Genomic DNA, 24,244 nt, shown 5'->3' on the forward strand with positions numbered 1-24,244 from the left:
TAACTAAGGCCCCACTAAGAGGTTGTCATTCCATTATCACCAAGGATAAGTGAAGTCGCTCAGTCGTGTCTGACTCTTTGCAACCCCATGGACTGTGGCCTACCAGGTTCCTCCATCCATGGGATTTTCCAGGCAAGAATACTGGAGTGGGTTGCCATTTCTTCCTCCAGGATCATCAAGGATAGCACATTTGGAAATCTTTCCAGCTTACAGCTTTTTACCTCTTCATTTTCCAACTAAAGTATCAATCAGTTTTCTTTCAACCTCTTCAGTCAGTGAATTTAAATTGGGTACTTTCAGAAAGCAGTGGTCACTTATATCTATGTGCTTTTAAGAGAGTCTGACTTTGGTTATAAAGGGATGTAATGCCAGCCTCCAGTTTAACTTGGAGGACTGAGTCACCTCTGTAATGACATGTTTCTCTGAACAGCCACAGGGCATCCTTTTGCCACTGAATCTCTGCTCTGCATCAGGTGACTAAAGGACTGGCAGCAAACAAACGCAAAGGTAAAAATATACTTTTTTGTTTAGTTTGAAAAATTTTTAGACTGTTTTTAGAAACACGCTTTCAGAGGAGTTTAAAAGAAAACTACTTTTGTTTCATTTTTTGGTATACCCCAATTTCTTTTACAGCCTAACTTATTTTTGTTTACTTTCCAAATTCAGTATCTTTCAGAACGTGAACTTGCTATTCTGAACCTAACATTGTAAAAAATACATTTGTCACTGATACATAGAATTTAAACTCCAGTTCATTTTTTTAATTTGCTACAAATTTGTATTTGAGGATTATTTTCACATTAATAACTATTCAAAATTTGTTTTATTTCTTTTCTACATGCACAATTTCTCTGAAAAGCATCTTTTTGCACTATGTTGGGTTATCATAACCTAGTACTTCACTTACAATAGCATCAGAATGTATTCTCTGAAGCAGGTTAGCAAACTAACTTATATAAGACATAGAACATATGGCTTTATGAGAGAGCCACAATGTTAATACTTTTTATAACAAGTAGCTGTGAAGAATTCCTCAAACTAACTTTATATACCTAAATGTTTTTTTTAGAGTATAAATTTGTATAGAGTATCAAATCTATATTTGATAAAGATTTTATTTTTGCATGATTGTTAATAAAAGTGTACTTTAAAAGATATGTTACATAGTTATCATACCTACTGTATTGGATAGTATTACAGAACTGTTATTTGGAACACATATTGCAGTTTTTAGGAAACATATGGCATTTAAAATGGTACAGAAGATGGTTATTTTGGAAGAATAAAAATAGGCTTTAAATTTTCTTTCCAAATACTAATAAAGGGACTGAATATTTAGAGATAAAAATCAACAGGCACTTCATATAAGGAAATCAGTAATTGAGAAGAGGATGTAAATGTATACATACACAAAGATAGATAGATTTATATTTTCCAGGAAAGAAAGAACAAGTACCAAAACAATATGAGAAAGACAAATGGAGTTAAATATGACCTCTCTAATCCTTCATTGCCAGCTCCTGAACAATGAACTTCTATCTAGAACCATTGGTAAGATATTCATGCTACTAATAAATACTTATATTGTAAAAATACTTCAGAGTTTAGTCACATGATTTATTTCAGCCTCATCTATAAATTAGAATTCAGTCTGATGACAGAAAGTAGGTTCCTTGTTAGAAAAGAAAGTGAAAAGAAAGTGAAATTGCTCAGTTGTGTTCGACTCTTTGTGACCCCATGGACTGTAGCCCACCAGACTCTTCCGTCCATGTGATTTTCCAGGCAAGAGGACTGGAGTGGGCTGCCATTTCCTACTCTAGAGGATCTTCTTGACCCAGGGATCGAACCCGGATCTCCTGCATTTCAGGCAGGTGCTTTATCCACATATTCTTAATGTTTAAATAGAATCAGGAGCAAAGAGTTGGAAAGATGTTAAGCAGAGAATGTCAAAAATATTTAAAAAACAGCAAGCTATAAAAAAAACTTCATGTTTAGAGATTCAGGGTTAATGTCTTTTATAATGTTTTTGAGAATCATAACATATACCATATTTTCTTAGCAATAAACTTCCATGGGAACCTGATTCTTTTTTTGTGAAAAACTTTAGCAAATTCAGTAATTAGATTTATAGTTATTATACTTACATAATCATCTATAATTACTAGTTTGTTGAACCTAGTCTCCTTAAGCACATTCCTTGAATTTTTCTACATATAATAGAATTGCAGATGCTATGAATTTCTAACAGGAACAATTTTCAGTAGTCTTTCTCACAGACTGAAGTTTTTCACCTAAGCATTGGTCCAATGTTCATAATAGATCCAAATCAATAAATCCTTGATTGAGTTCCCTCTCATCAAGTATATTAAAAAAAAAGTTCCAATTTTCAAGGACCACCATTTCCTAGATGCATTATATTGGGTGGTTTAAGAATTGGCTGTAATCCTAGGCTGAAATTACTCTGCCTTTGTCGTAGGCATTCCAGAATAAACTCGTTGCAGCCTTAGTGCAACCCAGATCCTAAGACTGGAATATTTCCAAATTTCCTTATAGTATTAGGAAATTCTCTCAAGGTTACATTTGGAAACTAAAATGTATTTCAAAATATTTTCAAGTTATATGGTTTATGTTAAGCATGTGTGTGCATGCTGTCACTATAGTCGTGTCCGACTCTTTGTGACCCAAAGGACTGGAGCCCAACAGGCTCCTCTATCCATGGGATTCTGCAGGTAAGAATACTGGAGTGGATAGCCATGCCTGCCTCCAGGGGATCTTCCCCACCCAGGGATTGAACCCTCATCTCCTATACTGCAGGGAGATTCTTTCCCTCTGAGCCACTGGGGAAGCCCGTATGGTTTGTGTAATTGCATACAATTAATGGTCTTTAACAAATAAACTTTTTAAGGAACTACAAATTCATCATATAAAAAAGCATTTACTTCATATTTATGGTTAGTATATACTACTATAATTAATGTATAAACTCAACTTTCTTTACTAATATTAAAGTGCAACACATTTCTATCATGTGAATGGGCAACCACAGTAGAGAATTAGTTCTATAATGATCTTTTTCAAAGTCATACAAATTAATGACTAATTAGTTACTATATTTGGTGTTTCAACGGTTTATTGTAATTTTTTTAAAAAGCATAATTTCTGCAATTTCACAATTGTAAATACTATTTCTTATTAAAATCTGATGGAGCTCAGGCTGACTGGCACATTCAGTTGCAATGTTAAGAACTTTATCTTTCATCCAGCAGGTGTACCTGAAGTGGAAGCCTGGAGCCTTAAAAGGAGATATGAAATATCTAGGTAGCTAAGCATGTATGATCCAAACCTGAAAAGTGAAGAATACATGCCAACATAGTTTCTCCAATGTTTACTTTTTTCTGTACCACAGTCTTTTCAGAAAGCTTAACTGTAATGGGTTTGACAGTTTATAGGCAAGTTTACTGAAGGTTGACAAGGATGATAGCTGCAATGCCAAAGGGCATTCAGGTATGTATCGACTGAGTATCAGGAATTCAGGCCATAGTGGTGAGATGTCCAGAGAGCAGTTCAATTCAGAGGGATTGCCATCTTGGTTAGAAAGTCTGTCCCGTGTGAAAATGTCAACCAGAAGGCTATAAAGTTGCAAAGAGGCGTGGAGGAAAGGGTGATGGGCTAGATTCCATTCCATATTCATATATTTAAAAATTAGAGTTTATGTTCACAAGAATAAATTTCAAAAGCTGAGAAACAGAGGATAGATATCAGTACTATATTTAGATATATAAAATACTATCATTATTTATCATACTCTTGTCCCTGCCCTGCTGGAAATACAGTACTGTGATACACTGTGAAGGCATATTAAAATGAAATAAATAAAAATTGAATAGGTGAGATAGTGAAACTTTTCCTAGTGGACTGACGGTAACTGGTCCTGGAATCTAAGATTTTAACCTCTGCTCCATCCTGACTTCTGTTACATTGCGCTGAGATTTCCTTATTTTGTGTTGTAAACACGCCAGGGTAGTTGGGCAGAACTCAAGGAAAGAAATACGGTTTGGGAAAGGATTTATGGTAGAGAGGCATGCGGAAGAATAAAAAATAAAAATAATGCCATAAAAACTGAAGAATTTTTTTTAAAAAAGGTCAGAAGCCAATTTCTGTCAAAAAGGTACAATTGGACAAAATACAGCAGGACTGAAGTGCTTAAAAAAACACGAGAAAAAAATGATCTGAAGTTGAATAAATAAAATCCAATTTCCTGTGTTATTTAAAGTTAGTTGGGTAAATCACCAAAATTAAAGCATAGGCAAGGAAATAAAAAGAACACTCCAAGCATCATTTTCATATCCAGTCTCTCTGAATATTTCTATCATTCTGACTAGAGCTTTGCATTGTTTACAATCAGGGAAGGCCTATTACTCTACAGCATATTTTCTCACTTGTAATAAATGATATAGTGGTACTGTGCATTGCCTTTTGTAGAAAGTAATAACACTAATCAATTTTTTTCAGGTCTGTCTACTGTTAGTTTTCCATTACCAGAAATATTTAACCTAAAATTAGCTTTTAATATTCATGTGTCAGAATAGAGTGGTAACTTAACTTACACGGCTGATACTATTTACTACAACTATAAAAAAAGCCCCTCTTATTTACTGAAAAGGGCTTTTTCTTGCCATATTGCAGAAAAACCTAACATTTTTTCAAATAACTTCAAAAAAAATGATCTTTGTAGTAAAATCAACTCAGATGTTACCTTTTTTTATCAAGTTCTGCCTAATTCCTTATAGTCAGTATTAATGTAACACTTCTTTCTTTTTCAAAGAATTTTATTCTTTTTTTAATTTGAATAATGGTTTTGAATAGCTGCTAAATCAACACAGTACAAAATCCAAACAGAAGTTTCCTTCCCACCAAAATTGCATCCCACCTCTGCCCATTTCTCTCCTTCAGCCACAAGGTCTTTTTCCTGGAGGCAACCAATATAATTGAGTATTCTTCCAGAGATACTCCATAGTACATATATCACATATCTACACATACACATTACATATATCAAGTGTTAGTCATTCAGTAATTTGTGATCCCATGGATTGCAGGCCATCAGATTACTCTGCCCATGGAATTCTCCAGGCAAGGATACTGAAGTGGGTAGCCATTCTCTTCTCCAGGGGCTCAATTGCAGGCAGATTCTTTACCTTCGGACACCATGGCCTACACGTACTTATATATACATGTATATATCATTTTCTCAGAAAAATAATGGCAGCATTATATGCATATCTACCTTTTAAAAAAATTTAAGTATATTGTAAGACATATACATAAAACAAATATATACCTTAATGAATAATTATGAAACCTGGTGAATATCCTTATTGATAAGGAGAAGAAACCTCATTCTTTGTTTCAGCTGCATAGTATTTCATTGTGTGGAAAGCCATGGTTTATTTAACCAGTCCCCTGATGATGGACATTTTTTTCCAAATTGCAAATGATGGGCAATGCTGCAGTGAATAACGAAGAAGTATAATTTCTTGGGAAAGTTTTTGTGCATTTGTAACTCAGATAGAAATTTCCAGTCTCCTGTTTCTTCATTACAAACAGTTTGGAGCCAGTGCCTGCACATTTCACCTTGCTCAAATTTCCTACCTTGCTAAGATATGTATGCTTGTACAGAGAAATGGGTGCTATGAGCAAAACCAGGCCAACCCTAGATTCCAAGCCATTCCAAGAGAAAGGCAGAAATTGAAATTAAGTCATGCTTACCTAAAACAAAACAATATGACCTGGCCACAACCTTTGTCCTTCCACATGCCTGTCCTGCCACTCCAGTGTGTACCCTGACATTCAGATCTGGTATCTGGTATCTGACATTCAGAACCTAGATCAAACTCCTATTTAAATATCCTCACAGTCCCTGGACCCGAGGTTTGGCCTCAGCCTCTTGTTCCTTGTTTCTGTTGCTTGTTCTGCCTGTATTCCAGCTCTCTGGTCAATGACTTGCAAAATATTTGGGGGTAATTGGGTGTTTTAAGTTATAATCTTGACCATGGACATTGAAAACAATCTTAGTAACATTTCATAGGCCACTAAATTGCTTTATAGTTCAAAAACTTTGAGTAGAAAACTGAGGATTTAAATCAACTTAATGTTATTTTAAGGAGCTTAGTTAAAAATGACTTGACAGAGGGAATATGTTATTCAAAATGTGGTCCTAAGATTTTGTGTGCTTTCCCAAGAAAGCTGTTGATCTTGACTGCAAGAAATTTCAAGTTCTGAAGGAGAAGTAACACTTTTTGACAATGACTAAGTGTATATGCTTATGTAAAGACAATTACTCTTTCAGGTTGTAAAATGTTTCTGCTTCATAAAAAATGTGGCCTTTCCCACTGAAGAGTGAATTTCCTGTTAGCACAAATAACACTGAAAAAGGCATTTTCATAAACTTACAAAACTTTAGTTCATTTTTAGGAAGGGAAGCAGTTTTGAACAATCAGGATAGTCCAGTAGTTCTAAAATTTGTGCAGATGGAGGAACACACATGTTCTTCAGTCATGATGTAGAGTTATAATAAAATTCAGTACCTAATGATGAATTGGGCTTCCCTGGTGCCTCAGAGGTTAAAGCGTCTGCCTGCAATGCGGGAGACCTGGGTTTGATCCCTGGGTCAGGAAGATCCCCTTGGAGAAGGAAATGGCAACCCACTCCAGTATTCTCGCCTGGAGAATCCCATGGACGGAAGAGCCTGGTGGGCTACAGTCCATCGGGTTGCAAAGAGTCGGACACAGCTGAGCGACTTCACTTTCAATGATGAATTGTGAAACTTACAGCAATCTTATCATATAGTAGATTATACTATAAACTTATATGCATCAAGTTGTTAAGAAAAATGTATGGGAAAATCTCTATCCATTACAATATATATTTTCTTCTGCTGGAACAATTGGGTCTAGCTTTTACAATATTGATATTTCATGAGAGAATAACTTAAGAACCATCAGGATAAGACAGTGTTTAACAGACTAAGGCAATAATATCCTTCAGAGGAAAAAAAATGGGAGCCTATTATTGGCTTTTTCTCTAATTAGCAGGTTAACAATTACTTCCACAGAGTTGATTTGATCTCAGCAGCTCTGCTCTGTTTTCCATTCTGATAAACATTTAGCATATATATTTATTACTAGAAACAAAATATCACTCGGGAAATACTTTGCTCAAAGGTTTGGAAGTAAAACACTGCATTTTAAAATTTCCAATAAGAATGGGAAACTTCAGGATATCTGTTTAAACCCTGTGGATTTGGGGGCAGGCACTTGGAGTCTTAAAGATTTTGAAAACAAATACCAATAGCATGAAAAAAAAAAAAAGAAACAGAAGAGTTGTAGATTAGGGAAATTAATTCCTTTCACTAATACATTAATATTGAGATGTATGTGTATATTTTAAGAGAATACTTCCCAGAGTATTTCCTCTAATCTTATGGATTAGTATGAATCACCATGTTCTATGGAAGAAAAAAACTACCCTGAGTGTATAACAGAAATTTAGAGTGGCAATCAAAATTAAAACTAGCAGGATTAATTTATGGATGTATACTATTATTATTTTTCTGTGTTGGCGATCGTTAAAAATACTGTGAAGTTCTTCCAAATAACTGGATCGTGCCACTCTCATCTCTGTCCTGGATTGACAAGAGCCTCTTCCCAGGCTTCCTGCCTCTTCTTTCCGGTGCCCTTTCCCTTTCAGGCTGGCCTCAACACAGCAGCCTGAGAAATCTGGTTAAACCCAAGTCATTCTTCTCTCCAGACTCTGTAATTCCTTCCCATCTCTGATGGGACTGAGCCTCGATGAGACTGATGGCCAGAGCCTCGACAAGGTCCTGCAAGACCCTTCTCTTATCTCTCTGCCCCTTGTCCTTAGTCCCTGGGATCTTTGAAGTCCCTGAAACACAGCAGGCATGCGTCTGCCTCAGGGCCTTTGTATCTGCTTTGCTCCCATACTTCCCCAGACATCCGCCAAGCTTACACTCTATCTTCTTTTCACATCACTTCTTTTCAGATTGCTGAGGCATTCCCATTTAAAAAGAATCCTTCCTTAATTCTTTTCTTTGCTATTAAGGCTTTCCAATGAACTGTATATTTATTTGCTCACCTTGCATATTGTCTGTCTCCCTTGCAAGGATTTAAGCTCTGTGAAGGCAGAGGGCTTTTGTCTGTTTTGCTCATTACTGTATTCCTAGTACTTAGAATGGGAATCTGGTATACAGAAGGTGCTTGATACACATTTCCTGAACACTAAATACTCTGCTTTCACGCAGGTGCCAGGGCCCCAAAGATCACCAGGAACACACCTGTCGTTCCGTGAGTTGGGTGATGACACGTGGCAGCAAAGGAAGATGCACCCATGGGAGCTGGAGTGTCTCAGTGAGAGGGTGTCAGACCGAGGTTAGGCTGAGTTGGGTGATTTGGCAGAGGGTCTGAGAAAGCAGGGATTTACACTGGATTGGATGTGGTCAGGACACAGGGACACTTCTATGTTGAATAAAGAACAGAAGTCATCCATTTAGCAAGAGAGAGTTGTTTGATGTTCTGAGGGTAGCCCCGGGTTCCTGGTTTTTATCTCTGCGTAGACACAGTGAAAAAGTGGCCTTGCTTCGTCTCATTTTATTGTGGTGAGAGAGTAAACATGTTGGAGGTTTGCAGTCTGTGAGACTGTTTATGACTAGTAGGAGAACAGCAAGGCCTAGTTGTGAGTGCTGACAACTTCTGAAATCAGCGGTGGTTGGGGGAATGCTTTTTTAAAAATGTATCACAAGCAAGTTAACTTTGGGGGAGGAAGGCGTGAGAAGGGACATAGGGATAAGCAGAGCAGAGAGACTTCTCTTCAGACTCTTGCGTCTGTACATGACAGGCCTTGGAAAAGCCCCTGATGCTGGGAAAGATTGAAGGCGGGAGGAGAAGGGGACGACAGATGAGATGGTTGGATGGCATCACTGACTCAATGGACATGAGTTTGAGCAAGCTCCAGGAGTTGGTGATGGACAGGGAGGCCTGGTGTGCTGCAGTCCATGGGTTTGCGAAGAGTTGGACACGACTGAGTGACTGAACTGAACTGAACTGATGACGGGCCTTCTCCCCCAAGGGGGCCCCTCTCCTTCCTCACCATCCTTCACAGTCAGGACAGGGTAGGCTTACCGAGATGAAGTCTGAAGCCTGCTTGATGGTAAACTGTCCCCACCTTCTTGTTTCTGGAATCACACTCTCCTCTCAGTGGATGAAGAGGGTCAGAACTGTGAAGCGAAGGTCAAAGCAGTGGCAGCTAAGCGTTCATCACTGTGACTTCCTTCTACCAGAGGAGGTTCTGAGGAGAAAACTACTTCTCTTTACCCTGTGGCTTTCATGTACATGTCACTTTACTGGGAATCATTTATCCAGGGCCCTTCAAAGTGTCTTCATTGAAGCTTCCCAGTTGGAGGAAAGGAGTTTGTCTTTAATACATGCTCCAGAACAAACCTAAAAAAGAAAAAACTGGTTGATAAAATTTGGGGGAAGAATCCAGGTTGAACTACTCTTGCATTCCCACTCCTAATATCCTGCCAGCTCTTCCTAAACTGTCACCACTTAGAGATTTCTTTAAAGGAGTAAAACTTCCTGGACAGATTGTGAGAGGGAGGAAGGGAAAAAAAAACCAAGGAAGGTGTTCCTGGTGACTCACGGTTAAGTGTGGATAATTCACAGATTGCTATGCTCTGACGACTAGTCAAGATACAGGTAGAACTGGGCAGTTAGGATTCTGACGGCCTGAGTGGGGTGAGGGGAAGTGGTCTAGGGAGATTCTGAAGCAAAGGGCGGGCCTGGAGACAGTCGCCTGTGAAGGAAGGAGGGTGGGAGAAGCACAGAGATAATGATTGCACAATGCGGGCAGGGAATAGGAAAAAGTGTCTGGAGGCGCCCAGTGAGGGAGTCTCCTCTCAGCAAGCCATGGTTATTAGGAGAGTGACTGAGAGGACACCAGTGCCGTGACCTGCCTGTGTGGGAAGCAGAAACCCAAGACAAACAGCAAACAGAAGACATAGGCAGTGAATTTTCCTTATTCATTTTGCCTGTATTCGCTTCCACCTGCACATTTTATCAGGAGGTTTGCCAGCCGGCTGCCATGGAATGTGCACCTCCCATTAACTGGAATAAAAAGATGAACAACGTTCATGAACAATGAACAAAGGATAGGAGGCAAGAACCACTTGGTAACTTTGTAGTAAATGAATGAAGACCGTAGTGTGACAGTGATGAGGCAGTTGACCAAAGAGGGAACAATAATCAGTGGAAAGTGATGTTTTGAATAAATGCAAAAGCCGAAAGCATTCTGGGAGAATAGATTATTTTTTCTGTATACATATGTAAACTTCTCTAACATAAACTGAGAGAAAAAGTTTTTTTCCTATTAATGTACCACCTTAGGTGCATTCATTTTTTGTTATCCTAAGGCAAAATATAATAAAAATTTCAACGATAAGGGGCAGTTTTAAAGACTACAATTCTTATTGTACTCATAAAATTACACTCCCTTGAAAATATTGTTCTCTTCCAACCATAATTTATACCTTCAGTATATTTCATGTTACTAAGTAATCTCACTCATCTTTGCAGTGAAGAGGAATACAGATATTTATTCAATGAATGGGTGAGGAAAATACCTACCTCCATAGCTCTTAAAAACTGATATTTCGTGCATGTTCATTAACTTGTGCTGTGCTGTGCTTCGTGGTCCAGTCGTGTCCGATTCTTTGCGACCCCACGGACCATATCCCGCCAGGCTCCTCTGTGCCTGGGGATTCTCCAGGCAAGTATATTGGAGTGGGTTGCCATGCCCTCCTCCAGGGGATCTTCCCAACTCAGGGATCAAATCCTTGTCTCTTGCATTGCAGGCGGATTCTTTACCGTCTGAACCACCAGGGAAGCTCATTCATTAACTTAAGACTTCTTAAATGCCTTTGAATTAAGTCTTACAATTTTTGCTTACCTCAGTGTCATGGGTCTGAGAAATCTTATAAGGTTTGGCTGGTGACACCTGGTGGTTAAAAATGATAATTACATACAACATGCGGCCCACGGTGATCAGCTTTGCTGTGAGAAATACAAGCCACAGTTTCCTTGGAAAGCATTTTTGTCTGAGTTCCTGCTTGGAAGCAACCAAAACAAAACCTCTCAGACCTGGGCGGAAAGGCACTCTTCCGTGAGCACCGTGCTGCCACCTAACGTTCACACCGTGGATATCAGATTCTGGATGCCCCAAGTGTCCACTCCTGGACACAGGAATTTCTGTTATCACTGGCAACATCTTTTAGCCCCTTTGATATTCCCAAGATCTCAATTCAAAGTCTAAAGTAGGATAAATATAAGTGACCTGGCCACAGTCACATGTCAGCACCCCAGCTGCAAGAAAGGCCAGCAAAGCCACCAGACATTTGGCTTATTGAATGAAATAATGAAAGGTATTATAAGATTAAATAAATACTTCTTCAAGACCTAAGAACAGAACCTGAGATTTGATAGATTTTTCAAAACGGTAGTGAATACTATTTTACATCTTTATTTGATCATAAGATTTTTTTGAAGACAAGGACCACGTTTTAGTCATTTTTTATTCTGGACACAGCATCTGATGCTCCATGAATGTTTGTTGAATTGCATTGCTTGCCCTTCAATAGAAACTGGGTCACTGTAATCACTTTTGTGTCTCAATTTATTTATAGGGATCTTTAAGGCCTTTAAATAAAATGCACTTGGATATAAATATATAAAAACTATAATAACCAGCTAATGTGTTTAAGTCTTTTTCCTCAAAATGATCACTAACAGAAAATTAAATCTCTCCACAGGTCTCCCAGAGTGATACTAAAGTAGAAGATAAGATTTTTATCTCATCATGAAACCATTATCTGAAGGACAGCTAAGGTTTTATGTTGTTCAACCAATACATCTCATATCATGGCTATTCATACTTTTCATTCTGAAGTCTATTTCTTCCCTGAAACCTGCCCGACTTCCCGTTTATCAAAGAAAGCCCTTTATAGCTGCCTGGAATGCTCCAACAGATCAGTGTTTGATAAAATATAATATAAGGCTGAATTTGAAAATGTTTCAGGTGATTGGAAGTCCACTGGCCAGGGCCAGGGGGCAAAACGTCACTATATTTTATGTCAACAGGTTGGGATACTATCCATGGTATACACCCCAGGGAGTTCCCATTAATGGAGGTCTCCCGCAGAACATAAGTTTGCAGGTACATCTGGAAAAAGCTGACCAAGATATCAGTTATTACATCCCTTCTGAAGATTTCAGTGGACTTGCTGTTATAGACTGGGAATACTGGCGACCCCAGTGGGCCAGGAACTGGAACACAAAAGACATCTACAGACAGAAGTCAAGAAAGCTTATTTCTGAAATGCAAGAGAATGTATCAGCTGCTGATATTGAATATTTAGCCAAAGCAACCTTTGAAGAAAGTGCAAAAGCTTTCATGAAGGAAACCATTGAATTGGGGATTAAGAGCAGACCCAAAGGCCTTTGGGGGTACTATTTATATCCTGATTGCCACAATTATAATGTTTATGGCCCAAACTATACTGGGTCATGCCCGGAAGAAGAAGTTTTGAGGAACAATGAGCTCTCTTGGCTGTGGAACAGCAGCGCTGCTTTATATCCTTCTATTGCTGTCAGGAGCTCTCTCGGAGACAGCGTAAACGTTTTGCGGTTCTCGCAATTTCGGGTGCATGAATCTATGAGGATCTCTACCATGACATCCCGTGATTATGCTTTGCCTGTGTTTGTCTACACAAGGCTAGGCTACAGAGACCAACCTTTACTTTTTCTTTCTAAGGTAAGATGCCTTTTGCCAAAGATAAGGAGATTTCTTCTTATTTCTGAAAGAGACATTGCTTTGTTAATTATGTTCTTTGAAGGATTCTCAAATAGGAGTCCATTAGAAGCATAATTCCTCTTTTGAGTAGTCATCCACTCAGATCCTCCATATATACAGACTGAATTTGGATTATCTTATTTATTATTAGTCTTTCAAGGAACAAAGTATGTAGGGAAGGGGGTTAAAGTACAATGTCAGTAACTACTTCTGCTCCCCAACTTTGACTGTTCTCTTGCAAAGGTTATTGAGATGGTTGGGGGTGAACAGGTTGGAAAATCAGAGAGGACACTGTAAAATGGAATAGTCTGCTCATATGTGTGGAAGCAGAATTGTAGGCATTTCTGCTGCTGACATCATTAAAAATCTTAAGAGAAGAAAAGTATTTTCTTTTTAATGCACAATAGCAGGCTTGATAAAAGGCATAAGGGAGGCACAACAACATGAATATACTTAGAAATAACTAAGATAGTAAATTTTATGTTTTTATCCACAAATAAAATTAAAAATAATTTTTAAGGGTATAAGGGAATTATGAATCTGCTAAAAGTAGGTAGCTGTATAGATTTAACCATCTGGTTTATTCTTGAGTCTATGACTACAACTCATGGAAAGTTTCCAAGAGTGGTATAAATTTCTGAGTTCAATAATAAATTCATTACTAGTAGATAGTTTCATAACTCTAGGATAAAACTTACAAATAGAAGTTTTGTTCTATTTATTCTACTCAAGTCATATATATAGCCAAAGACCTCACACAAACTGTGTCACTTTTAAGATAGATGAAGCTAGCTAAACTTCAGTCGCTTCAGTCCTGTCTGACTCTTTGCAACTCTATGGACTGTAGCCTGCCAGGCTTCTCTGTCCATGGGATTCTCCAGGCAAAAGAGTAAACTTCTCCAGGCATAAACTTTTTATGATGAGGAGGCTTGAGCTTGGTTCACCTTCACGTTTGCATCATAGAGGTGTCTTTAGATATTGCTGTACACTAGGGGTGGATCATTTTTCTTTTTTCTCCACCATTCAGTTCAGTTCAGTTCAGTTCAGTTCAGTCACTCAGTCATGTCTGTCTCTTTGCGACCCCATGAACCGCAGCACACCAGGCCTCCCTATCCATCACCAACTCCCGGAGTTTACCCTAACTCATGTCCATTGAGTCAATGATGCCATCTAGCCATCTCATCCTCCGTCATCCCCTTCTCCTCCTGCCCCCAATCTTTCCCAGCACCAGGGTCCTTTCAAATGAGTCAGCTCTTCGCATCAGGTGGCCAAAGTATTGGAGTTTCAGCTTCAACATCAGTCCTTCCAGTGAATATTCAGGACTGATCTCCTTTAGGAGGGACTGGTTGGATCGCCTTACAGTCCAAGAGACTCTCAAGAGTCTTCTCCAACACCACAGTTTAAAAGCAACAATTCTTCAGCACTCAGCCTTCTTTATAGTCCAACTCTCACATCCATACATGACTACTGGAAAAAAAATAGCCTTGACTAGATGGACCTTTGTTGGCAAAGTAATGTCTCTGCTTTTTAATATGCTGTCTAGGTTGGTCATAAATTTCCTTCCAAGGAGTAAGCGTCTTTTAATTTCATGGCTGCAATCACCATCTGCAGTGATTTTGGAGCCCAGAAAAATAAAGCCAGCCACTGTTTCCACTGTTCCCCCATCTATCTGCCATGAAGTGATGGGACCGGATGCCATGATCTTAGTTTTCTGAATGCTGAGCTTTAAGCCAACTTTTTCACTCTCCTCTTTCACTTTCATCAAGAGGCTCTTTAGATCTTCCTCACTTTCTGCCATAAGGGTGGTGTCATCTGCATATCTGAGGTCATTGATATTTCTCCCAGCAATCTTGATTCCAGATTGTGCTTCCTCCAACCCAGCGTTTCTCATGATGTACTCTGCATATAAGTTAAATAAGCAGAGTGACAATATACAGGCTTAACATACTCCTTTTCCTATTTGGAACCAGTCTGTTGTTCCATGTCCAGTTCTAACTGTTGCTTCCTGACCTGCATACAGGTTTCTCAAGAGGCAGGTCAGGTGGTCTGGTATTCCTATCTCTTTCAGAATTTTCAACAGTTTATTGTGATCTACACAGCCAAAGGCTTTGGCAAAGTCAATAAAGCAGAAATAGATGTTTTTCTGGAACTCTCTTGCTTTTTCGATGATCCAGTGGATGTTGGCAATTTGATCTCTGGTTCCTCTGCCTTTTCTAAAACCAACTTGAACATCTGGAAGTTCACAGTTCATGTATTGCTGAAGCCTGGCTTGGAGAATTTTAAGCATTACTTTACTAGCGTGTGAGATGAGTGCAATTGTGTGGTAGTTTGAGCATTCTTTGGCATTGCCTTTCTTTGGGACTGGAATGAAAACTGACCTTTTCCAGTCCTGTGGCCACTGCTGAGTTTTCCACCATTATGAGTTTCAATTCACCAGCATGTATTAAACTGTAAAGATGTTCTGGTATTAAGCATCCAAAGGAAGAGATTCAGAAAACACCCTAGCGAGGGCTCTACCATGACCAGTAGGTATCTATGGAGCAGACAGAGAGTAGAGCTTACTTCTCAGAAAGCAAAATGACACGAATCATCAGGATTTGGTAAGCACTATGCCTCTGACACTGTTGATGAGATGAGTAAGGAAAAAAATTCTCTCTTGTAAACTGATCGTCATGCTACCTAGAACAATCAGCAACAACTGATTGAGAATGATAGGAAAAGTTCTAGAATTGAAAGCTAAACAACACCTTCCTTGAAACTTCTTTCCCTTTTCAATCAAGCAAGTTCCTTTCTTTAGTGACAACACATTAAGTTTTGGAAGAAATAATAAACTTTAAAGGACAAAGTGTTCATTTTAAAAGATTAGTTTAAACAACTGGTACATTCTGTGCATTCTGCAAGCTGATGGTAAGCTCCTTCTTGAATAACTACAGCCTCAGAGACGCACTGTTCAAAGGGAATAAGGAAGAGCAGTTAGAGCCTCACCCTGAAACAATTTTCTTTGTGAATCCCATGGTATCATTCTGTAAATGTTCTGGATGGCAAGGCATTTCCTCATGTTTGAAACCATCAACCCACCACTTCATTCCATCTTCCATAAAAATCTGCCCATAAATTTTGAAAAGTCTGATATTCACTTATACCAAATTATAAATACTAGTAATGACGTCCATTTCTGACTTTCTGAAGGTATCTGTATTTTATAGTATGTGTGTGCATGTGTACACAAATATAATTAGGATTAGAAAAACAATTTATCAATAAGTAGCAAATCTCTTCTCTCTCCAGACCTCAGTGCCTCACTGCTTAATCTACAAAATGGCACGATATTACCTGCCTTACCTACCTAGGAGAAACATTATGAAAAGTAAGAAGATAAAAACGAAAATTTAAAGCATTAGAAAAATGTATATAGTGTAGCTGCTCACTTTCTAATAAGTATCAGAGCCTTGAACTTGAAAGAGGAATATGTGAGAATGAAATTTCAGTCAGTAGCCATTATATGGGGGCTGTAAAACCTCATTTCGCACAATAGATCGCCTAAACCACATATATAAATGCAATGTTGATATCACTTGATGCTGTGCTTTAAAAAAAATAACAAAAGGGATTTTCTTGGTTATTGATTTAAAGGTGTTTTTCCCTGTAATTAATATTCGCTCTGGTAACACAAAAAGGGAGCTCATTAGTGATGCTCCAGCTTCCCACAGTGGGCTCCTTCCTTACATGCACTGTCGTAAAACTTCAGGGACTAAAACCCAAGTGTGAAAAATAAACCCTCTGTGTGCCCCTGCTTTCTATTTCCAAAACCTTGATTTGAGCAGAGAATCGTGGGTAGGGCATGGCAGCCCTACAGCATGCTGGGGCCCGAAAGATGTGTTGCTAATATGTCACATGCTGTTCATTTACTTCTTTCGTGTGACATCACTCATGTGGCCCAGGTCTCAGGTGGTCCCAGTTTACTCCCAGAGACATCTTACTTGTGACTTCAAGCACTGAGTAGTGTCCTTGCTTTTCTGGTCCCCTAAACGTAGCTGTTCTGTGATTATTCAGCACCCTGCTCTCCACTAGGTGACAATGAGCTAATTTGGTCACTAGGAGGATTTGGCCTAAATATCTACTAATGACTCCTTACCTCCAGTTAACATGCTAGAAGACTTGCCATTTTGAATCATTCCCAATAAACTCTCTTTGATAATGACTCTCAGTGACACATTGGAAAGAAACTAACATTTCCTCCTGATATCAGCCTCAGAATGGGTAGCTTTCATCACGAACATCTGTAGTTTCCCTAGTTACTGATATGGGTCAACAACATATAAATAAGAATTGTAAATTCTGTGTCTCCCCTCTCCCTCTGATGACAAAGCCTTAGGTGTTTAAGTTTCACTTTAAAAAAAAAAAAAAAAAAAAGCCTTAAACTAAAGGAATTCATGGACAATTTCTTGTTTCCAGTTTAGCATGCAAGAAGTTTGAAAGTTGCCACTCAGCCCTAATAAATAAAAGGCTAAACAAACCGAAAAAAAATCAACTCTTCTTAGAATAATAAGAGGAGTGTGGACACATAGGGAAAATTGCTGCCTTCAAATCTGGAGAGACAGACAGGTCAATGCAGAAAGATCCAGCTTACCAGATCAGAAACCCTTGAGCAGAAACCTCTGTGGGAACCACTGACAGAGTATGGAAACCTGAACTGTAATTAGGAAACTGCTGGTGGCTCAGCAACAGCAAGACTGAGAGATTAAAGACTCCAGGGGCACCCAGTCGTGGGGACTGGGGGGGCACACTTTCACCTGCAGGAGCTCACTAGGTCCTTCCAGTGAATATTGGAGAAACCCTCCCCTCATGCCTCTAATAGGTGAAGGAGAAAAAGAACCATTTTGAGTATTCCAGAGCATTCTGTTCTTCTGCACAAGGTCCACCCCCAGGAGAAACTGTTTAACCACAGCCAAATTGCTGAGGTTTTACCAGAACCTAACTGATTTGCAGAAAAGGAAATACTCAACTCCATCTGGTTTTAGATTTCTACTTGGTAGAAGGAACATACCCATCTCTAGCCCCATCTAGCCAGCCTGTCCCACCTAACAGGAAGCGGGGGCAAAAACTGAGAAGCAGTTGTGAAGTTCACAGTCCAGAGGCAAAACCTCACTAAGACTGAGATCTAATCATAGGACTGTAAAGTCTTCCATTACGCCCACACCTTACTGGCATATTACTAAAGGTCTATTTATAGCAGCTACTTTTGACTCAGAGGGTAAAGAATCCACCTGCAATCAGGAGATCTGGATTTGATCCCTGGGTTGAGAAGATCCCCTGGAGAAGAAAATGGCAGCCCACTCCAGTATTCTTGCCTGGAGAACCCCCCTGGACAGAGGATCCTGGCAGGCTATAGTCCATGGTGTCACAAAGAATCAGACACAACTGAGTGATTAACACTTTCACTTTTACCCAGTATGAGCTATCTACTTACCGAGAAAAATCAAATCATATCTAGCCATCAAGGAAACAGTTATAAGACATACTAAAAGGCAAAAACACAACTTGCAGAGACAGAGCAAACACTAGAACTTGACTCAGATACAGTGGGGATGTTGGAATTATCAGACGACGAATTTAAAACAATTATGATGAATATGCTAAGGGCTCTAATGGATGAAGCAGAACGAATGCAAAAACAGACAACGTAAGCAGAGAGATGGAAGTTCCAATAAAGAAGCAGAAAGAAATGCTATCAATTAAAAACACTGTAACAGAAAGGAAGGATATCTTGGATGGCTTTATTATTAAACTAGACACAGCTGAAGAAAGAATCTCTGGCCTTGGAGATATCTCAGTAGAAGCCTCCAAAGCTGAAAAAACAGAGAGAGAAAAGACTGAAGAAAAAAAAAACAACACAGCAGAACAGAATATCTAAGAACTGTGAGAGAGCTAAGGTGTAACATACACATAACAGGAAATCATGGGAGACTGTTAGGGGATTTTGCCCCTCTGATCACGTCGTGTGACTATGACATCTCCATATTCAGGAAAGTTTCAATGTGGGTGGAGGGAGAAGCTCTCCTCCTTTATGTCTTTGTTAAAAGAGGCAATGGACCTGGACCCAGCAGAGTCCTCATTCCGGGCTCTGCATCCTTTACTCCTCCTCTTTCCAGTATTTCTCATATCACAGATAATTCTCAAAACCATTTCACTTATACCATCTCATTTGAACCTCACAAAAACTCCTCCCCTTCCTGTCGTGTCATCTCTGATCTGTTCAGCAGACATCGTGGTCCTGGGAAATGGAAAGAGATGTGAACCTAAAAACAAATTAAACCAAAATTACCAGAAAACTGTCCAGAAAAAAATTTATTTTTTGAAAACTGAGATTGTAAAATCTTTCATTTAGTGGGCTATAAAAGTGCGGGTAAGGAGACATCTCTCTCAAGTATTGATATTAATATAAAATGCCCAAGATAAAACACCATTTAAAAGTTCTGCTTTTAATTTCTACCAGATTGCCCAATTATATTTCCAGCACATAACTGGTGGAAATTAATCCTTGAAGTAAAAGGTTAATGCTTAGCATTCAAAAGAATGAGAGAATATATTATAACATAGCAAACTTATTTAGAAAATCAACTGCAGAAACTTAATTTAGGAAGCCAACTGTACATATTGAAGTTTTAATTTCCCTCTGAAATTACCTAGATTCATGTTAGTCTTTAAACACTAAAACAGTAATCCTTTAGGATTACAAAACCAAAACTGTGCTGAAATTTAGTTTTCATTTATCTTAACCATATTGAGAAAAATCCCAGTGGCCTTACCCTGACTGAATGAATCATAGATAAACCCATTAATCAGGTACAAATAATTAAATACAAGTAGTTTCAGGGACCAAATATAATCACCAGATTGAATCAGGTCCTGTGGATCTATAACACTGTGTTCCTTTGCCTAGACAGGGAATCCAAACGACATAAAACCCCTCCAATAGAAAATAAAAATGAAAAAAAAAAAAAAAATCCCTCCCCAGCCTCCACCCCAAGCCACTGCAGAAGCAAAGTTTTCAGGAGAGTTGCAAACTGAAAAGGGAACTTGGCTGAGATGACTGCAAGGCATTCCTCATATTTAGAGAAGGAAAACTTTTAGACTCTGTTTCCAGGTCGTATACTTATTGCTGATTTGTGTGTGTATGCCCTGGTCAACTTCGATGGAAAGTGCTAGTTGCTCAGTTGTATTCAAGCCTTTGAGACCCCATGTACTGTAGCTCGCCAGGTTCCTCTGCTCATGTAATTTGATTAAACAACTTCTAATGGCTATTTACAGGCTGTCTTAAAAATAACATCCCGTTTGGCAAAATATGTTTTAAAAACATATATTTAATATGTTTTCTGTATGATTATAGAGTATAATTTCTGAGCCCTGGTTCATTTATTTATAACATTTGCATTACTCTAATAAGTTGGAGAATAGGGTCATCCTGTTTTATTGAATTTAGCTTCCAATCCTAATTCTTGGCATGTTGTTTTATATTCAAATGAATAATGAACTCTACTGTCTTCAATCTAGCAAGATCTAATCAGTACTATTGGAGAAAGTGCTGCCTTGGGAGCTGCGGGCATTGTTATTTGGGGAGACATGAATTTGACTTCATCTGAGGTAAGACAGTACCTTAGTGGTGTATTTTCTATTATTTAAATTCTTGCTCTGTTCTCCAATAAAATTTTAATCAGTTCTCTCAGGTCTCCCATAGTAAGCCTGTTTTATGATTAAGGTCCAATTTAGCACCTGATACATAGAAGGAGTGCAATAAAGGTGAACTTTTGCTAAGATATTAATCATAATACTGACCATTGTTGAATATTTACTATATGCTAGGACTGTACTAAGTGCTTTTTTGTTTTGGATTTGCTCACTGATCATAAAACCCTTATGAGCTAGGGACTAGCATCCTTGTTTATAGATGAGGAAATGGAAGGAAATCTAACTAGCATAAGAGCTACTTAGGCTTGCTAATGGTGAAGCTGCCACTAACCACAAATGGTACAACTCTAGAGCCCTTACATTTAGCCATTATATAAAATGTGTGATAGCATATTTTGAAAAATGGAATCAGATAGTAATTTTTAATATCTACACTGAACTTATTTTTCTTCCTTGGAGAAATTAGCTGAAAATTAATAGTATTTAAAGTAAGGTTTATGTTTTTTTCAAATTTCTTCCAGTTCAAATATTATCTACTCTGTCTTTCTAGTTTTCTCCAATCCACATTAACTGCAATCTCTTCTGTATGTCCAGATGCTGTCTGTTCATATCTCTATAGTGTAATACATTTTGCTTTGAATTATACTACTCATTTCCTCAATGATTTTGTTAAATTGAATTTTTGCAAGTTCATGGTGATTTTATATTTTTTTAATTTCACATGCTCAAGTTGTTGCTACTGAGCTGTTGCTCATGAAACTATTTGTGACAATATAAAGTTAAAGTCTCCTCTGTCCACATATGAGAATTAGGTAGACTCTGAAAGGATCACCACCTGACTCTCCAGCTGTGACATTTCTCCTCTAGTCCATGTGGTTCCTGAAAAGATGGTCATCAGGAAGCTGGGTACACAACCAGGTGGCTTCCATTTAGAACACACAATAGGAAGAATGCACAAATGACCTGGTCAGCCTTCTAGACATCCCTGTCTTTGAACTGTGCAGAGGTGGCTAGATCCCAGGGCAGTAGATATTTGAGCAGAACTAACAGGAAAATCCGGAAGGCTCAGGTTGACAACCAACAATAATTTGGTAGAACAGGAGGATTCAGGTTCTAACACAACCCTGAAAGGTACACACACCTGAGAGGTGGCCAGAAGACAGAACTCTGGCATGATTTCTAAATTTCGGCTTGTTCCTCTTTTTTTCACACTGATTAACTTGGGATCTAGAAGGAAGAAGATGTAAATTGTTAAGAAGGCATGGTCATGTATGCTGACGCTGGGGCCCATTTCCAAGCTCAGTTAGCCTACAGTAACCTAATCTCCATCTCCTGCCATGACCATCTGTCATTTTTTCAGGTCTGGGTCCCCTGTGTTACAGCACCTGAGCCTAAGACTTCACGGGCAGGAACCAAGCCATTAAGTTTCCATCAAGTTCAAAGAGCTGCCTTGTGGGTCTAGATGCACCAACCCTACCAGTACCAGAAAAAACACTAAATCCCATTTGTTTCTACAATTCTAGGGCAACTGTACAAAGGTGAAGCAGTTTGTGAGTTCTGACTTAGGGAGCTACATAGTCAATGTGACCAGAGCCGCTGAGGCGTGCAGCCTTCACGTCTGCAGGAATAACGGGAGATGCATAAGGAAGGTGTGGAAAACGCCTGATTACCTTCACCTGAACCCTGCGAGTTACCACATCGAGGCCTCCGAGGACGGAGAATTTACTGTGAGAGGCAGAGCGTCTGACGCAGACCTGGCAGTGCTGGCAGAGAGATTCTCCTGTCATTGCTATCAGGGGTACCACGGGGCTGACTGCAGAGAAATGAAGACGGCTGCTGGCTGCTCTGGGCCTTCCTCTTTTTCGGGCTCACTACTCACTCTGTGTCTGCTGGTTTCCACAGGTTATCAGAGCCGTCAGTGGTGAGATAATTGAGCTTAAAGGGAATTGTGTGGCCTCTAGAGTCATCACTTAGAGAAGAGATGAAATTGTAACAGTTTTTTTCTCACATGAAATCCATTGAGAGGCACAAGTAGACACGTGTGTCACTTGATATAAACAGGAAACATTGCATCCTTTGGCTCCAATTTGGCTAAGAAGCCAGATCCAGGAGTAAAATCAATGCACTCTTCTTCCTTACTGGAATGTTTAAGCTGTATTTAACCTAGAACTAATATATTTTAGTCTTCACATGAATATAGATACATAAAAGTATACACATAAATACTAAATTATTGAGTTCAAAGACTGGTTTTCCAGCTAGCAATTTACTTAAGTATATGTTACTAAGCAATTATCTGATTTAACAAATGGGGTCACCTCAGGGTGTGACCTGGTCATCTGGTCCATTGAAGAGGATCAAATGCAGAATTCCTGTTCAAGCCTATGTTCAAACCTCTTCCGGCTTCTTCTTCTTGCCTGGGCTCGATGAATGCAGAACCAGTAGCTGATGTAACTTCTCACAAGGGCACGGGAACTGAGGCAAGGGGAGCTGTAGTCAACTCCTTGTGAAGACATCTATTCCAATATGGCGCCTCTCTCACCCACCATGAGTCTCTCCCTCACAGACGCTGGTCATGTAGATACAGTGAAAGACTTCAGGATAGTATTCATGCTTGCCTAGGCTGACATTGCTCTAGATGTAGAAACTGGAGCCGTGCTAGTAACCCAAAATCATTAATTAAAAAATACTTTAGTAAACAACATTTAAGGGACCCAGAAGTGCAATTGTGAAGGGATCCTACTAAGAAACACTCAATATTTTGGTCCCCATATATGAGTTTAGAGTAGTGGTTTTAGAATCAGTGTAAGTTTGATTTGAATCACTGTTTCACTATCCTTCTGGCCTTGTAACTCTGGGCAGGTTACTCATAATTCTTTTGCATCTGAAATTTGTTAATATAATTCCTAACTCAGTGAATTGTTCTGAGGAATAAATGGGATAACACATCTCATGCATACTTCAGCTATTAATACCATGTTACTGATCTTCAGTTATCTTTCTTGACCACCAAAGTAATGGAAACACTTTGGAAAAAGCAGAGTCTTGGGCAATTTCGTCTTTCTGATGTTATGTTCTATATATAATCACTTATGCATGTGTTCTCTTGAAAGGCTTGTTTCAGTTGATAGGATTTCCTTCTTTTGGAGATGATCTACTTGGAAGGTAAACTCAAGAAGATATGATGCTATTATGGAAGGCATGAGAGTTGATTCACCCTCCGCCTCTGCCTCTGTTGTCTATGAAGGATGATACAGGTGTGCCTTTTCAACTCTGGGTCCCTGCTTATCAGGGGTTACTGACATTGTGACACTGTGAAAGTCTAATTTCTAAATGTAAAATACAATCAAATCAAAACAAAAAAATTTATAATACCACTAAAGACAGGTAGCATCATGTATTAACTTTTTAAAAATTTTCATTTTTTAATTTTCATACCAAAGATATGAAACCTTATAGAAAATTTGTAACTAGAAGAAATAATGGAAATCACCAATAATCACTATAATATATACTGGTAACTTTTGGTATATTTCCTTCTAACCTTTCTTCTAAAAACGCTTTTTTAAACGTGATTGTAAATAAAAATACATGTGTACCTTTGCATCTTATGTTTTTCATTTATCTATACATT

General features: G+C 38.7%; 1 protein-coding gene across 1 annotated transcript; it reads left to right on the forward strand.

Annotated features, from left to right (window-relative positions):
* Positions 1–435: 435 nt before the first annotated feature.
* HYAL4 (hyaluronidase 4) lies at positions 436–22,857 on the forward strand. The gene is made up of 4 exons (XM_043873389.1): positions 436–507; positions 11,882–12,882; positions 20,476–20,565; positions 22,134–22,857. The coding sequence occupies exons 2-4, from the start codon at positions 11,929–11,931 to the stop codon at positions 22,533–22,535; spliced, it is 1,446 nt and encodes a 481-aa protein (XP_043729324.1). The 5' UTR covers positions 436–507; positions 11,882–11,928; the 3' UTR covers positions 22,536–22,857.
* The last annotated feature ends 1,387 nt before the right edge of the window (positions 22,858–24,244 follow it).

The sequence above is a fragment of the Cervus elaphus genome, chromosome 18, assembly GCF_910594005.1.
Source record: "Cervus elaphus chromosome 18, mCerEla1.1, whole genome shotgun sequence".
NCBI lineage: Eukaryota > Metazoa > Chordata > Mammalia > Artiodactyla > Cervidae > Cervus > Cervus elaphus.